At 43.9% G+C, this 17,141-nt stretch overlaps 2 protein-coding genes across 10 annotated transcripts in view; one reads left to right on the forward strand and one right to left on the reverse strand.

Moving 5' to 3' along the window:
• Positions 1–49: 49 nt before the first annotated feature.
• Positions 50–14,852, forward strand: alms1 (ALMS1 centrosome and basal body associated protein). The gene is made up of 18 exons (XM_061063004.1): positions 50–157; positions 2,452–2,596; positions 2,828–2,948; positions 3,054–4,905; positions 5,042–5,201; positions 5,583–6,665; positions 6,964–7,079; positions 7,393–8,395; positions 8,732–8,854; positions 9,267–9,422; positions 10,000–10,922; positions 11,565–11,667; positions 11,935–12,150; positions 12,274–12,536; positions 12,779–12,950; positions 13,084–13,141; positions 13,538–13,637; positions 14,564–14,852. Exons 1-18 carry the CDS (start codon positions 143–145, stop codon positions 14,606–14,608), a joined length of 6,654 nt encoding a protein of 2,217 aa, XP_060918987.1. The 5' UTR covers positions 50–142; the 3' UTR covers positions 14,609–14,852.
• Positions 14,853–14,908: 56 nt separating this feature from the next.
• Positions 14,909–17,141, reverse strand: part of dctn1b (dynactin 1b) — a 41,311-nt gene continuing 39,078 nt past the window's right edge. For all 9 annotated transcript variants that reach the window (XM_061063011.1, XM_061063010.1, XM_061063008.1 and 6 more), the window contains one exon: positions 14,909–17,141. This exon is cut by the window's right edge and continues 751 nt beyond it. The gene's annotated coding sequence lies outside the window, so the exon portion shown is untranslated.

Consider the following 17,141-nt stretch of genomic DNA (forward strand, 5'->3'; position numbering starts at 1 on the left):
CGGCGGGTGAATACTCTGTCTAATAGACGATCTTTCCTGTTCAACGGTTCAAATCAAACCCACCTCATTTCCTAGCAACGGTCCTTGGATACGAGCTGGAGGAAGCGCGCTCGCTGTGGCGGACTGACAACAACACAACAACATGGAGCCTCTTCGGGTAATTTATACAACTTTAACTTTATTTCTGACGTGAAAGCTTTGACATGTAGCATTTTTTATGTTGTCTCTCCTTACCGTGTCGTCTAACTGGCACCGACTCGCCCGTTTAAAGCTTCTTTTAACCCGGACCGTGTAACAGCTGGGTGAGCTACTTACATGCTAACAGCCCTGCTAAGTCTCATTTATAAACACACCGAAAGTATTAACCAGGTTCTTTTAAACTTCATGGTCAGACAAAATATTGCGTTTCTAATGTGGTTACAACAACTGAGGTGCTAACACTTTAGCAGATAAAAGGTAGATTATACAGTTTAGCCACCAAGCTAACAGTAACCAGTTGCATGTCCATAATGTTTTGTTATGCCTGTAAACTTATAAAATATTCATATTAAAGACAACTGCATTAAAATCTCAACCTTATTCTGATTGCAACACATTCGTTTTTATTTTATTTATTTGTTAGGGACAGTGCATATTAATGAACAGCTGTAAAAATACCGAAGTGTTTCCATCTGTTGTCCCTCAGCAGGTAACAGAGAAAGACAAATTACAAGTAAAATACAAAGACACAAGTGACACAAGACTATAATAGAGGTTAAAGGTGGTCACAGACTTGTTCGAGGTGTGTTTTGAAGGTTACATATGTTTGTGAGTCTCTTATTGTGAGTAATATTTATTTCCTTTGACTGACAGAACAGTTTGTCTGAATGTAGTGTGTCTGTGTGGGGCCTCACAGTCTCCTCGGGCTGTGGCCCCTGCTGCCGATCCCACTGGCAGACTTCAGCTTTATAAAGTCCTTCAAAGGAGGAGGAGCAAGTCCGTGCAGAATTTTATATATAAAACATGCATTTTTAAAATGAACAAAATTATGAAAATTTAGTAAATTATGTTTATCTGAAACAGTGCAATGGTGAAACGAAAATTGCATGTGAAGTCTATTGATTTCTTTAATGACAAAACTGGAAGAAAAAACATCCAAATCCTAAACTTCTGCACGGTTACTGTGACATCAGCTTCAAGTTTAATCTAACAACTTGGATATCACTAATGCATTATCCTGCGACAGTGTAGATTGACTTGATGCATGTTAAAATACAGTTTAAGTGCATTTAAACCTAAAAAAGATGATTTATCTGTGATTGATGAAGATTAGATCTGCAGAGTCCATTTCAGGGGAGTCCAAAGTGCGGCACGAGGGCCATTTGCGGCCCTTGAGGGGACTTTTTGTGGCCCGTGACTTCAAATGAAGAATCAGAAGATTTTGGCCCGAGGCCTTGATTAAGATTATCACATTATCTTATTTTTCTTTTTCATGTTAACAAGAGCTGAACAATATTCCTAAAATAGAAAATGTTCAGTAACATGTATGTTGTTGTTTTTTAAATCTACAGCTTTTACTATTTTCCACATTTTTTTGTAAACTATGAAAAAAAACGTATGCAAAGTTTTTGCAAACAAGCGGACTGTTGTTTAACCATTTAATGACCTGAGCTAAATGCAGAAAGCTTTTCCAAAAACATGAACCACGTTACAGGCTCTGAGAAAAAAACAAATAAAGTAGAACAAAGAAATCAAAATATTTGATTTCCTTTTATTAAAGGGTTTCTTTAGCGAGCCTTTTGATTCTGATCTACAAAGACTTACTATTTTTTCAACTATATTTAAAAAAAACAAAACCTGTGGCCCGCGAGCGATTCTAACACGACAATTTTGGCCCACAAGAAAAAAAGTTTGGACACCACTGGTCTATTGCCACCTTTAAGAAAAACCTCAAGACCCATCTCTTTCATGTACACCTACAACCTTAATGATGATGAGATTGATCATGACGTTGATTTGATTTATTTCATACTTCAAGAAACAAATATTAATCCAATTAGTACAACCACAATAAAACACAGACGCATGAAAATTACAACCTGTTGATGACAACGATGACGATATTTAGGACGGTTTTGATGCTGATTAGATATCTCATGAGCAGCTGTTGATGTTGTTAACGTTAACTTAAAGAGAGAAAGAAACTGTGCTTTGCCTCTGGTCACTTCCTGTCAGCATCTGTGTGTACGATTGAACTTACCAGTAAAGCTTTTTGTTTTCACTTACTGATGTTGTTTCCTCCTCTCTAGATCCTTGCTGTGTTCTTAATCTCTGCTGTTATCACTTTACACAAAAGCGTCTGCTAAATGGAATAGCAGAATTGTAGTTTTCTTAAGTTTTAGGTTTAAAAGTAATCTGAAACAGCACAGAAGAACTGTAACAGTGAGTACATTTTGGTGATTTGCTTCACAGCAAAGGGGGGAGGCTTCTTCTCAGACGTCGGCAGATGAACTGGAAGCTCCAAGTCAAAGCCTTGCCAGTCCGGATCAGACACAGCCCAGACTGGAAACGGATGGCCTGGAGCTTAGAGAGCCATGGAGGTGTGCTTTACAGCCAGGTAGGTGTAAAGTGATTATATTTACTCTCTCTTCTGCTTTGTTCAGCATGTTTCCTAACTCAAATTTTTGTGACCACATTTCAAGTTTTTGATAATTCACTACATTGTGTCTGATGACAACAGGAGGTTAAAGGCAGGGATACTTTTCATTTTCATGCATTTAGTTTCGAGGATCTGTAAACCTGTTGAACGTTCATGTGAATAACCTCAAGTGTTTTCTTCTATCATCAGATTTTCAGGACAGTAACCTCTCTCCAGCTCTTCACCTGCTGCCTGCAGACTCTGGAGTGGAACACAACTTCACTGAATACTCTTTATTTCATCAAAGTGAGAATGAATTTGTTCCTCTAAGGTAATACACGCTTTTGCTCTTTCTGTGTACATGGTTAATATTATACTTTATATGAATGTTCAGAATGTAATCGCTTTGTGATATCTTTATGTTTATTTTTTAAAGGGCATACCCTGACATTTCCATGGCGTCAGAGAGGTCACACTTCCCCCCGAATATCTTTAGTCAGGCTTCAGAGCGTGACTCACTATCCCAGCACCCTTTGACCCAAGCAACCATCCTGTCTGAAGAAGGAGCCAGCAGCTGCTGCTCTCTTTCCCAGCACAGTTTGTCCCCAAGGAACAACAGCAAAGGGAAAGAAAGGCAGGGACAGGGAGTATCGTCCAGTGATGACTCGTATACCAAAAAGAAGGACTTTGAGACGCTTCCTAAGCTTTCTGACAAAAGAACAGGAGACGCTGATGAGGATGAGACTTTCTTTCTGAGTAAAGATGTTCCTGCCCAGCATCTCCTGGACCTCCTTCAGAAAGACTTTGGCATGCCGAGCAGCAGTAGTAGTGCTGTTTCCTCGGCTTCTGAGACCTCACTGAAGACTGCTGCATCTTTTGCAGAGCAGGTTAAAAGCACTGAAGTCTGCAAACCAGATACTGACCAAATCACAGCTAGAAGAGAGGGTCCTGCAGGTGAAGTGTCTCTTCCACAGAGACGGACACAACCACTTGAAAGAGATTTATACTCTACCCAATCACCAAGACTGCCATCCGAGGTCTGTAATATCACAATGGGGCATCGCAGCACTCAACCTGATGAGAGCAGTGAGATGTTACACAGAGAGCTGCTGAGCGAGGTAGAGAGGCGCAACAGCTGTGAAGCTGCGTCTAAAAACAAACAGCAGAAAAGTCCTACACCACCGAGTGAGTCTTTCACACCGTATCCCCAAGAGAGGAATGAAGGCAAGCCAAGTGTGAGCAAAGCAAATGTGGGTGGCGGGCCATGGACAGGGCCATTTTCAACAGGTGTGGAACGGGGCCTCAGAGAGCATGACCTCTGGTCCTCGGGGAACCAAACAGGGATTGATGGGTCCTACCTGGGTTTCCTTCCACAGTCTCAGTCCACTCCAGGAGTTCTTAAGGCCCCGCCCAAATCCACTGTCAAGCTTAAAATAGGGCAACTTTCCGACATAGAATCCATTAAAGAGAACTCACATCAGTCGAGCACGGGGATGTCTTCACAGCCAGCTTTACCCGGGCCTGATGTTCAGAGTCCAGACACAGAAAATCAGAGACAAGAGGAGGTGACCTCAGCAGAAGTCCAGTCTCTCCCAAGTGTCAACTTTATGCAGAAAGTAGACGCTTGGAGGGCAAACCAGAGCTCAGGCAAGACGTCACTATTTGACAGCTTAGCACTGCAGGGGTTCTCTGGAGTCTCCCCTAAAAAGAAAGCTTACGAAGCAGTGTCTGATACCCTGAACCGCATCCTGAGCGAGCAGGCGAGGAGTTTACAGCAGCCTCCCGTTTCAAGTGCGGCCAATCTGAATGCCACACAGAGCTCCTCCGTGGATCCCTCTGCCTCTTCTCCGAGAAGAGGGGAGGCTGTGGGCAGCGTTCCCAATGAGAAGAACAACACGAGACCTTCTGCCTCACCTTACGGCAGGTCTCAGAGTCACTCCTCTATTAACACGGTCATGTCAGTACATAAAGATCAACAAACAGAAACACCTGCAGAAAACGAGAACAGCCAGTCTCAAGTTGATGTCGATCACCAGCAGAGTGCCGCCGTCCAACCCTCGCCGTTCATGAGCCTCGGTCAGTTCAGTGACGTGTCACCTGATCGAGACTCGACACTCTCAAGTTCTCAAGATGGTTACAACTATGAAATTAAATTAGAAACGTCCATCGGAGCTTCTTCTGTTGTCAGCCTGGAGGTCGATAACTACGCCCCATATTGGACTTCCAAACTATCAACACCTCCACCTCCAGCCAGGCCGCGAGAGTTCAACATTGAAGAAAGAATACCGGTAAGAGAAAAGTTTTAAATGGTTTATTAATAAAGACAGATATTAGATTCAATCACAACACAAAGATGTAGTAGTTAATGTAGTTCATGAAGTTTATTTATGTGTCTGATATGTTTCTATATTTGTTTGTTTTCAGTTGTATCTCCATAACCTGGGTATTGACCAGTCTCCCTCCACAATCTTAACTCCGTTTGCACCCAAAGGACCAATCAGAGAGCCTGAATTCTCCCCCACTGATCTCAGTACAATAAAAGGATCTATTGGAACCCCCACCAAGAGCACGCAGCCCTCTGAAGGTACTCGACCACTTTATGAAACTATAATAAATAAAATGCACTGAAACATTTACACCGACATATTTATATCATGTTTTAAACTGGAGTTCTCAAGATTACAGTTTTTAAAACTTTGAAACGACTTTGATTTGAAAAATCAAACAATATTGATGTATGTCTCGTTACCACGGCAACAAAAAAAGGTCTCCTGGGCATCCAAAGCCGATTCATTTCGTATTTTGATTTCCAGCTTGTACAAAAGAAAGGGTCACTGAAAACAGATCGAATTCAAACACACTGTTAATAGCAATGAAAGAGGTGCTCTGAGGTGTCTCTGAGGTGCCCTTGAGCAAGGCACAGAACCCCCTAATGTGGTTATTGATCTTCTCACTGTATTTGCAGGTGGCAGTCCTCAGAAAGGAGAGTTTTCAAGGTGCAGCGTTCTGTCAGTGGACTCCAGTGTGTCCATACCTTTCAGCCTGGACAGTCTCGGCCCAGCTGTTTCTATCCAAGAGCGACCGAGGCGGGCTTCTCCTTCATCAGTTACAGAAGCTGTGCAGAGTGAACAAAGACGGGCTACGTCCTCTGAGCCTGAAGAGGACGCTCATCCCTCCACGCTGCAAACCGCCCTGCAGCAGCAGAGAGGCAGCAGCTTCAGCAGCAGCCAGAATACCATCCGGTCGACTTTTCAAACGAGCCGCAGTCTAGAGGAGACCGCAGAAGACTCTTTTGTCAGCTCCAATACCCTGTTTGAGATACGGAAACTCCTCTCTCAGGCGGAGAACGTGGTGTCTGCCGGGTCTTCTGCGGCGTCCTCAGCCTCCCCTGCAGCCCCCCGTCTGCCCCCTGATAACGACATATTCCTGTCTCTGAGGAAGACAGCCAGTGGGCCACAGGAGTCCTCATTCTCCTCCTGGGCTGCTGAAGATCCCAGAACTCGGTCCTCCACGCTGTGGGCAAGATCCTCATCCGACCCCCTGCTGGCTTCAGATAAAGTGAGAGAGCGCTCCATTGGTCGAGAGAGAATGACATCATCATCATCGCAGACAAATTTTCCAGCAACAGGTGCACACAGAAGGCAACAAGATAACATTGTTAGTAGAGACGCCGGGCTGTCCTTTGTCCTCTCCCAGTCAGCACGGCGGTCAGAGCCTGAGGGCTGCAGTGCTGCTCCTCCTGATAACACCGTCCCTCCACAGCAACCAATCACCAAGCCTTCACCAGCGCAGAGTGCAACACAGCTCACGTCTACTCCTGCTGCAGACACTACAGCTGTGACAGAGGAGGAAACTCAGACTCCTCCTCCGAGTCCTGTACAAAGCAGCTCCTCCTCAACCATCCCCGAGGATCAGAGCGTGATGAGTGTTGGGAGCAGTGAGAGTTCGCTGGCTGTCAGAGTGGCCAAGTTACTGCAGAATGAGTCTCCGTCCACCATGGTGTCCAGTACAGCCAGCACTACTGACCAAGAGGAGAGACAAGCTAGAGGTAAGAGGATTATGTAATTCATCATCAACTCTCTAACAATAAATGTGCTTTTTGTGAATTTCTCACGGATGAACGCAGATAAAACGTCTTGATTCTTGATATTTTTTTATCAACTTTTAACTCCTATTCTTACATCTGAAGTCAATGAGTCTGTGAGTCTGGGCCCAGAGATCTGCAGACCAAGCCAAACATGAGTGATCACGCTGAGAGGCTGAACTGTCATCAGGTGATAGGGCCATGGTGTTCTGGGATTAGAGTTGCAAGAATAAAAATTTAACATCTGCATTCTGTGTTGCAGAATGGATCAAGCTGAAGATATCCGGACAACAGTGTGAGCCTCTGGAGTTAGACAAAGAAGACAGACGACGGATCGAAGAGATCAAGAGAGAGCTGCTGTTAAAAGATCCAATCAAGGTAAGCGTCTGACGCAGAGCGGTTTATTATCATACTTCAAACAGCACTAAAAAAAAACTTGATTTGTAGCCGTCTACTTTAATTCACTGCCTTTTTTAAATGCTGTAAATTGACTTTTTATTTCTTCCAATGTTTTGATAAAATTCATTAAAGAGACATGCTTCTGGACTGTTCAGATCTCATGCTTAAGGTAACCGGTGTGTTGCAGGCTTGCTGTGTCAAGACATGCATGTTTTTGTTTTGTATCTTTTTGATGAGTGATTTAATTTAAAGAATGATGTAAACAAGGATTGTGTTTAATTTCCTCTTTCAGAGTCCGAGGAGCACAGATACTGAGAGCAGTGCAGCGTCCAGTGTTAGAATGCCAAGTGGAAAGTTTCCATCACAGCAGGTGGAGACGTTAACCTCCACGGCTGATGCTAACAAACGACCATCACAGCCGCAGCTCAACCTCAGCGCAAACGTCTCTGCCTCCAACATTCACCTGCACGCCCCCCTTCCATCAAATCTAGAGGCTCAGGTTCGCGAGATAGCCGCCAGAGAAGGGGTGACCCTCCCGAAGACAAACCCTCTGGCCCTCACGTCGATCACAATCGCCACCCGCAAACGCTCCACCTCCTCCTCGCCATCCACGTCGCCTGCACCTCCCGTCAGTCCAGCGCCAGAGATGCTCCATCTAAACGAGCTCTCCACAGAAGCAGTGCAACATGCTACGGCTAACATCCACCTTCCCCACGGGGAGGAAGAAGACGGTGCCACCAGGAATCTAAATCTGATTCCTCAGTCAGCACAGGGGAGTAAGAAGAGGCAGGACACTGTTGGAGGCCACGTTGAAGAAGCTCCTCCCCCCCTACAGGAGTTACAAACAGAGGATTTAAATGCCAAAGATAAAACACAGCTTCACAGGCCAAATGAATCTGGAGTTGGTCCAGAACCTGGATCATCAACAGGTTCATCCACCTCTGATGTACCTCCCAGGAAAGGCCACATATCGCATGTCCACCTCACTCTGTCCCCCAAAGCCTCCGATCACAGCGCAGCCACCGCTGTCCACTCTGGTCCCACAGCGCCGCCACACGAGGAATTCATCCCCCTCAGACGCTCTCATTCTGCCGCCAGCAGTCCAGACGAAGGCGTCGGTTTGTCCAGTCCACCAGAGTGGTACGACAGCAGAGACGCGGGGAGACCGAGAGTCACCTCCGCCCTCTTCAAACCCGCCGGGTCTCAGAGAAAGACGAGCACCACATCAACCCAGTCCTTTAAACCACATCAGGGGGTCAAGGTGTCAATAAGCCCCTCAACAACTGAAACACCAGGTACGCTTACATCAAATAACCACAACAGTAAGATGAGAGAGACCTTTCTTTGGCTGCTTTTTCTTAGCTTTAGAGTGCAGTTAAGTAAAAAAAGAAAACCCAACTGTTCCCCATGCTTTTTATTCAAAGATAAAAAATGGCAGAGCTTAAAGTAGAGATTATTTTAGATGTGAGGAAAATCCACAGATAATGATTGTGTGACAGAAAAAGTATCATTTCTACATGTTTCAAACTTCATCCTTAGCTGGAAGAGATGATAAGAAATGAAGTGAACATGGGTGTATTCATTTTCTGTGATAAAGATCAAGATGGCTGTATGTTTCTCTCCTCTTCCAGCTGTGCCTGTTCTGTTGCCTTATAAACCCCGCGGCAGTGAGGAGCTCTTCTACGTCCCCCAAAGGAAAGCGGACTTCTCCTCCACAGACCGCTCTGACACCACCATGGAGAGCTCCCACACAGGTACTCATGTCTTCAGAAATGTTGAATACTTTTCGCTACCACAGGTAAAAAAAAAAAAAAAAAAACAATCTCTTTTATTTCTTCCTTCAAAAAAATGTCCAGCAGTAGTGAAAGATCAAATACAGATGATTTTATTGTCAGTTGGATGTGGAGGCTCTGCTCTCATGTCCCCTGAGCCCTCTTGGGGTGGCAGCTGCTCTATTGTAACATACACCAGGCAGTGCATACATTATTCATGTTCGGGGGCTGAGTGAGACAAAGGCAGAGCGACACAGGGAGAGGGGACTGAGGGCTCCATGCATTCTGTTTACACCGGCCTTAAAACATTTCAGTGATGAAGAACATCTTTTGTGTAACCCTTTTTGATTTTTTACTGTCATAAGGTGACGAGCATGTTTTATATTCTGACCAGGCTCAGATGACGCTGTCCCACCTCGCTTCAGCAGTGAAGTCCTGGGACACAAAGACCCGGGGCTGGACCGTGGAGTCACCATCAGACACAGCGAGGGAATCTACAGCAAGAGGCTGAAAACCACAGCCTTCAAAATGCAGGAGCCTGAACGCACAGGTGAGCTGATCCACCTCACACATGAACAGTTTGCATACTTCATTTATTCAACTGTGACATCAAACGTCATATAAAAGGTCGGTTTGATTATTTTTTGAGTGTGACTTCTGTTTTGTTTTTTTGTTTGGTTCATTTGTTTTGTTTTGAAAGAAATTCTTGGAACAAATTTTGTTCTGATATGTTTTGTTTTTTGTAACCAAACTAGTCGTGTCTTAAATAATAAGATCTGTAACAAGGGTAGGTGTAATAAGATAAAGCTTCAGACTACACCTAACGGTCAAAATGTTTTTGTTTTTTCTTGTGACTGAAATAAATGATTACTACTAAATGTTAGGAATAAGAATCATCTCCTCAGACATGTAGAATCTGTAATTGTCACACTAAATGTACCGAGGTCAAAAGATGGAGACAATCTGCAGTTAAAGTTAAATCTTTATATACTGTATCCTAATTCTCAGCACATCGCAAAATGTTTAAAAATCGCAATGTTATCGAATCATGACTCAAGAATCGTGATAAAATCGTATCGTATTGTTTGTAAATCCTTCTTAACACTTGTTTACTCTTTAACACACAGGTGCCTCTGTATCAGCGGACAAAACCCTAAATACAAGTACGACTCCAGCTCCAGAGCCGTCCTCTCAGGTGTCAGTCGCCTTCACCAGAGTGCCTTTATCCAGCAACCAAGAAACCTCCAGGAGAGACCAGGGGACCAGTCCTGTGCAGTTTCTCAGTTATGATCATCCAGAGACACGCAGGGAGAGGATTCAGTCAGGTGGTGTGGACTCAGACTCCAGCAGACTGAGCCACCACAGAGACCAAAGCTTCGTCCATCAGGAGAGGAAGGACTCTGACCTCCCTCACCCCGCTGCCCAGCCGAGCATCAGCAACCTGGACCAGCTCTGGCAGAGGTTCTGTGATCGGTGGAGCCAGGAGGAGTCTCGACCGACCAGCGACAGAGAGGCGTCGCTGCTGGAGCGGCTAGAGCGCCTGTCACGTCTCATTCACAGCACGAGAAGGACTGACTCTCCAGGGGGAAATCATCCAGGAGAAATGTTAGGAAGGAGGGGAGAAGATGCTGCAGGAAGAGAAAGAAAGAGGGACGTCAGAGAGGGGAAGAGGAGAGACGTGGAACCTCCCGTCCCTCGTCAGGCCCAGTCTCAGAAGGTTCAAGTCCAGGAAACTTCTGAACCTGCAGACGAGGAAACGCACGACTCCTTCACCTCCAACTTCTCTCATAACTCCTCCCTGAGTCCTTACCTCTGCCCCGCCGACAGAGACGAGTCAGAGACTCTGTCCACCGCGTCCGGCTCCATGTCCACTGTGGACACGGCGCGTCTGATCCGAGCCTTCGGGCCTCACAGAGTTCAACACCTGAAGACAAACTCCAGCCTCAGTAAACTGTACAGCGCCATCGACAGGCAGAAAGAAGGACGGGAGCAGATGAGAGGAGGAAACATCATCACACCGTCAGAGACCACAGGAACAGATGAATCCACAGTGAGTGAATCTGCATATCGTCACCTTTAATGTCTTTAAATTAAGAGAAAACAGAACGCCTTTATTCTTCAAGTACTGCACAAAAAGGCTTAAGGTACCTTTCTCTGTCCCCGCATCAGCATTTTACACTCTCAGGGTTATTCTTCTTTCAAGAAATAAAATCTTTCCGCTTTTTTTAAAGTTTTTATTTTTGGGCTTTTTGTGCCTTTACTCGAGAGATAGGACAGTGGATAGAGTCAGAAATCAGGGAGAGAGAGAGTAGGGAATGACATGCGGGAAAGGAGCCACAGGTTGGATTTGAACCCGGGCCCCGCTTGGAGGACTACAGCCTCCAAACATGGGGCGCATGCACTAACCACTGCACCACCAGCGCCTCAAGAAATATAATCTTTCCACTTTTTTAAACCTTTCAGATACTAAAAACTAGCTGGGTGATTCACTGACGATGTCTGACTTCACTGTCCAGGAATATAAATCAAGATACCAGATCAGTAAACACTGAATATAACAAATATAAATATATATTCATCTTGGTTAAAGACCTTTATCTGATAACACAGTGACACACACACACTGTATAGTCACTCATAATCACAGGTGTTTAACAGCTCTTAATCTCGATGTCATTGTGTCTGTCTTCAGGTTGATGCTGATTCTGCTTCATCGACCAGCACTTACACCCTCCTGTCTCAGCACGGCCCCTCGAAGAGAGCAGTTAGAGGGGTCAACAAAGGCGTCCAGGCAGGTCGGTATAACAGCGGAGTTCACTGAGGCGCCGAGTGTTTGCTAAAAACTTTTGCTAAAAGATTTCAGGATCAGCCTGCACTGATGTTCTGGAACGTTTCAGGAGTTCCATATGTGAAACAGCTCAACTTTCCTTTAGTGAGGTTTCATGTTTAACATCTAACATTAACATTCAGTGAATTTATCCCAGAAGTCCTGACACAACTTCGATGATGAGCAAATGTGTATACATGAAAGCTACAATAAAACGGTTTCCTCTTTTCCTCAGGCGACCTGGAGCTGGTCAGTAACGCGACTCGACGTCACACCAGAGATGTTGGAACCACGTTTCCTTCACCCGCTGAAGCCAGAACCTCCCGGCCGATCTCATCCTCCTCATCCAGCGTAGAGAGAGGAAGAGGAGGGAAGAGGAGCCTCTATAAGACTCAGGGATTACAGAAACACAGAAAGAGCAAGAAAAGCCAGACAAAGACTTTCCCTCAGGGTAAGACCGGCTGCAAAGGGGGTTTCTGTTACCCCTAACTTCAGTATTTTTACACATATGAATACATCCTTTGGTTTATGAATCTATCGTTCTGGCTGTTTGAACGTTCCCGGTTCTCTCCAGGTGTTTCCTGGTTCATCTCTGCTGACGAGCTGAAGTCGGAGGCGAGGAAGGAGAACCAGCCAGAGGAAGAGGAGGCGGCGTGGAGGCAGAGCACCGCCTGGTTTGAGCCGTACAGCAGAAGCAAACCGTGGAGAGAACCGCTCAGACAGAGACAAGTCCACCAGGACAGAACAGAGCAGCAGAGCTTCATACATCAGGCCGATCTCGATTTAGATCCAAGAGCTAAAATGATGTCTCCTAGTCTGGCTCGGGTTTCCCTCCAGGTCAGTTTTTTATTCTCTGACACTTTTTGTCTGTGTTTATAAGTTAAGAGACTCTCTGGAGTAATGGCTTTTTGTGGTGGGAAAAGAAGTGCAAACATCTTTAATGTGAAACAGATAAAACTCATTTACAGATTCTGAGTCTGTTTAGATGTAAGATTTGAATTTAATAACCGTAACACCTTTTAAAAACATTGCTGTGTGAATTCTTAATAATGCCACCTTCCCTCCTCTCTCTCCTGCAGGAGGCTCTGGAGATGCGTCGCCCTGACTTCATCTCTCAGTCCATGCAGAGGGTGCAGCGTCTGGCTCTGCAGGCGGAGGACAGGAGGCTTCAGGCCGACTTCACAGAGAGAAGAGAGAGAGAAGAACTCTTCTGCCGCCCTGGAGGAACGGGGAGGCTACCGAAGCCTGCAGGTACTCAACACCAAAACCAAGAGGGAGGGAGACGTTCGACTGAAACCTCAAATCTGCTGATTTCTGAAGCTCATGGAGAATCTCCAGTGTCTCCATTTTTAGTGAAAAGCCCTCTCTCTCTCTCTCTGTTCAGGCCCCGCTCTGCTCAGGAGAGCCGTACCAAGGAAAGAGATGATTCAGAGATCCAAACAGTAAGATTTTCACTTTCTCTGAAGAATAACATTTCATTCAGGTTCAGTTTTTCTTCTGGTGACAGTTAATACATTTTGTAGTTAGGCCGTAGGCTGAAGACCTTTTTGATTCTCAACGTGATAGGACCGTTCACTCTTCCATCAGTGGGTCAAAAATGATCTGTTTGTTTTTTTATACACAATATCTGTCATGTAAGGGAACCATATTCACTCGTGTTGTATTCTGTCGTCCACACCAGAAGATCTCATGATTTAATAACTTTTTATTTTCTACTTTTGAACATCAGAAAGTCACTGAAAGTCATTTTTGACCCACTTCTTGCATTTTAGAGTTAAACTGATTTGAACTGATTACATTTCAACCGTGTACCATTTCTCAATGTTTTTCTTGTCTAGGATTTACGAGAGTCTGCCGGAGGTGCAGAGGAGGAGAGAGGAGGAAAGAAGAAAGGCAGAGTATCGATCGTACAGACTCAACGCCCAACTTTACAACAAGGTACAACACAGAAAGAATCAGAGAGTCTCTGCATCAAAGGCTTCTCTTATACTCTGATATCTTGAGCCTTTTGTTGGGAGGTTGTTATTTTAGTTTCTTAATGACAAGAAGGCTTACACAGTTTAAGAATGGCTCCAGATGATTGCTTCAACTTGCAGCTGAAACTTTATCTGTAAGAGTTCTTTAAAGGTGACATATCCTCCTCCTCTTCTTCAGTTTAAATAAGTCTCAGAGCTCCTCAAAACATGTGTGTGAAGTTTCTTGTTCTAAATCCACTCTGATCCTGTATTTGATCATGTCTATAAACCCCTCTATTTCAGCCCTGCTCAGAACAGGCTGTTTCTGTGTCTGTACCTTTAAATATGTAAATGAGCTGTGTCTGACCACGCCCCCTCTCTGGAAGGTGCTTGGGTGTACTCGGTGCTTTCTCGCTCCATGTCCTATTGTTTACGGTGAGAAGGCAGACTCAGAGGTCAGAACAAACACCTAGCTGTGGGAGTGTCACCCACCTGGGGGAGGGGCTACTGCCCTTTGTGATGTCATGAAGGGAAAATCTCCAAACAGCCTGTTTGAGCACACATTTTCTGAAAAGTGGAGCGGGAAAAAGACGGCGAGGATGGACTTTTCTCATCATTGGGGGGTTTGTAGACGGACTAGAGACACATGTTAGAGTTAGAGGAACATGGAGAAGAGTGTTTTAAATAATATTTGACCTTTTAAAGTCCTAAAAAAAAAAAATCACAATTTAATGAGCTGCAGGTCAAAGCGATCAACTGGAGCATTTCCTAAACTTTTTCTTTTACTTATTTAAAGCTGGATTTTTTTTAAAAAACAGTTTCAAAAAGAAACATCAGAATCCCCGTTTTACTCACCTTGCCTGGAGCGTTTTCACGAGTGCAGCGTTTTTGTTTCTTTCTGTCTTTCAGAGAATCACCGGCCACGTCCTCGGCAGAAGAACGGCGTGGCATTGATGGAACAGATCAGTGACCTCTTTTTAAATAGATTAAATGAACAATGTGAAACCAGTTTAAAATGTTTTATATTCAGATCAAAACTACCTGAAAACTGCTTTTATTTATTGGTGATCAAATTGTTTTTAGGATAATGTTTGAAGTAGATCTCGACTCATTTTCTAACACATCACTGGAATGTTTTTTTATCGGTCTAAAGTTGTTTTTTATGTGAAAATAAACCCGATGTCTGCAGATTCTTAAACCCTCTCTTTGCTAAATGTTTGGAAGTTGAACACAGAGAAGACGGACGAGGAGAAACTGGCTTAAATGTCTTTATTGATCAGTTAACGTTTGTGCGAGAGCAGGAAGCCACACGAGGACGAAAGGTAAGACGAGTTAGACAAGCTGCAGACACTTAAATAACAGAGTAAATAAATAAGAATTAAGATGCACTATGCCCATTAAATACATCGTTTAATAAAACTTCAAGTTAAGACCGTACTGTGCAAACATAAATACTCTAATGAATCATAAAAAAACAGTTAATCAGACCATGGCAAAAACAGAGAATCTTTGGCAAAGATGGAGTTTTGCTTTTAAACACAGTGTGGTCTGAATGAATCAAAATAAGGCAGGCGATGATCGCTCGTCACCTCGCAGCTCTCTGCCCGTTTAAGGCTCGGACACAAACTGAAACAGGAACACGACTCAGCGGAACGAGAGGTTCAGACACAACGGATCTGGATTATTTTCAACCAAAGCCACCGCTGTGTACGGAGAGCCAGAAGACTCAGGTTTAAAAAAAAAAAAAAGAAGCTGATTGTAAATCCATTCCCAGTGTTTACAAAATCATGTAAGAAACTGTAAGGTAATTCCCCTCCACACCACTAGGGGGCACCTCGCAGTGTGTAGGTGTACCCATAGTTCTTAGCACTTCCCACCTTATAAATAAAGGTCAGGAGAAACAAACATTCCCATGATGGACTCCGTATGCCAGGTGTTTTTTGAGTGACCATCAGTGCATCCATAACTCTTCATTTATATTAAACATAAAGTGGATTGATGAGATCTCGACCTCGTCTCCTCAGGGTTTCAGGCTCCAGTAAGAACCGTCAATAACCTACACGTGCAGGGATTTATAAACGCTGCTCAGGTTTTCATAAACAGAAATCGATTGCAAACCTGTGTGCACACTTTATAACTCTTGTACACCCTGGGAACAGATTTACAAACAGCTGTTGAGTTTCTTTCCTTCCTGAGCCTCGCAGGCCTCCGTAGGTGAATCATTTATACCAAGCATGAAAAAGTACACAATAACAACTGGCATGACATTCACACCCCGAGAGTGAGAATAACTTAATAATAATTAAAAACCAATAAAACCCTTCTTCTGTTCTTTTTAAATAAACATGAATCTGTCTGACAGTAAATCCTTTAAAAGGTTAAAAACATTTTGTTCTCGTTCGGTGCAGTCGATAAAGTTTCAGTTTCACCAACAGAGGAAAATAAACCGTCAGCATGCTGCAGGTCAGAGATACTCTGCTTCCTGCCTCCACACGGTCCTTACTTCGTCACTCACAGATTCACTAACAACAAATAAATTAACCCTTTGATTCTGGACAGTGAACAGTGTCACAATTTACTCCTTTAAAAGATTTTAAAACTTATTCTCCTTCTAAATTATTATTTTTTTTCAAATGTGTATTTTCTAAAAGCGACCTGCAGGAACAGAAAGTCGAGTATCTCTGCATGTTACTTCATCACTACAAAGATTACATCGTTAGTTCTATCTGTTCTTTGCTGCATCTTAATTATGTTTTGTTTAGTTGTTTTTTTTAATTTGGTGATATTTTAGCATTATTTAGGTGGAGGCTTCAAATAAGCTCATTGAGTTTTCTTCCTCTTCCTGCACTGAATTTTGTCTTTTTTGTTATTTGTTTAATATGTTTTTTTCCCTTACTGTGAAAATACTAAATTAGTCGATCAGTGGAGCAGTGAAGAGAACGTGCAGCTTTTATTCTCCTCTGTTGTTTCTCTCGTTTTGTAAAATGTGCAAAAAGTCTCTTTGATCAAACCAACAGTACGAAGCCCCCCTACTCGCTCCTAATGAACAAATCTACATTTAAACCCCTCACAGTTCTTCTTCTTCTCTCCCTTTAAACAGTGAGCTTTTTAAAAACAGTGACACCTGATAGAAACGTAAACATGACCCTCCTCCTGTGTGCTGCTAAATATCAGAGCAGAGAGTGAAACACTGAAACATAGAAAGCAAACATTCCCCCTCCTGCAGCTGATTATAAACCTCAGTGAGCAGCTTCCACACCGACGATAACGACTCTGTGCAAAATCAAATGTAGTGCAGCGTGCGGCGAGGATCACGGCCTCGACTGACCTATAAGTTACCGGTACAGCTTTGTGGAGCTCGTGTCAGGAGAACAGCAGTCTGATGAAGGTCACTCTGAAGGTTAAAGTTTAAAACATGTTTGTCTTTGATTTAGATCATCGATGGGTTGTTCAGGTTTCACAGGAAGAGGAGACGCATAAAAGTGTT

The sequence above is a fragment of the Labrus mixtus genome, chromosome 18, assembly GCF_963584025.1.
Source record: "Labrus mixtus chromosome 18, fLabMix1.1, whole genome shotgun sequence".
NCBI lineage: Eukaryota > Metazoa > Chordata > Actinopteri > Labriformes > Labridae > Labrus > Labrus mixtus.

Coding starts and splice junctions, on each gene's coding strand:
- alms1 (XM_061063004.1), top strand. Junction 2,949..3,053: donor AATGAATTTGTTCCTCTAAG/GTAATACACGCT, acceptor TATTTTTTAAAG/GGCATACCCTGACATTTCCA. Junction 10,923..11,564: donor CAGGAACAGATGAATCCACA/GTGAGTGAATCT, acceptor GTCTGTCTTCAG/GTTGATGCTGATTCTGCTTC.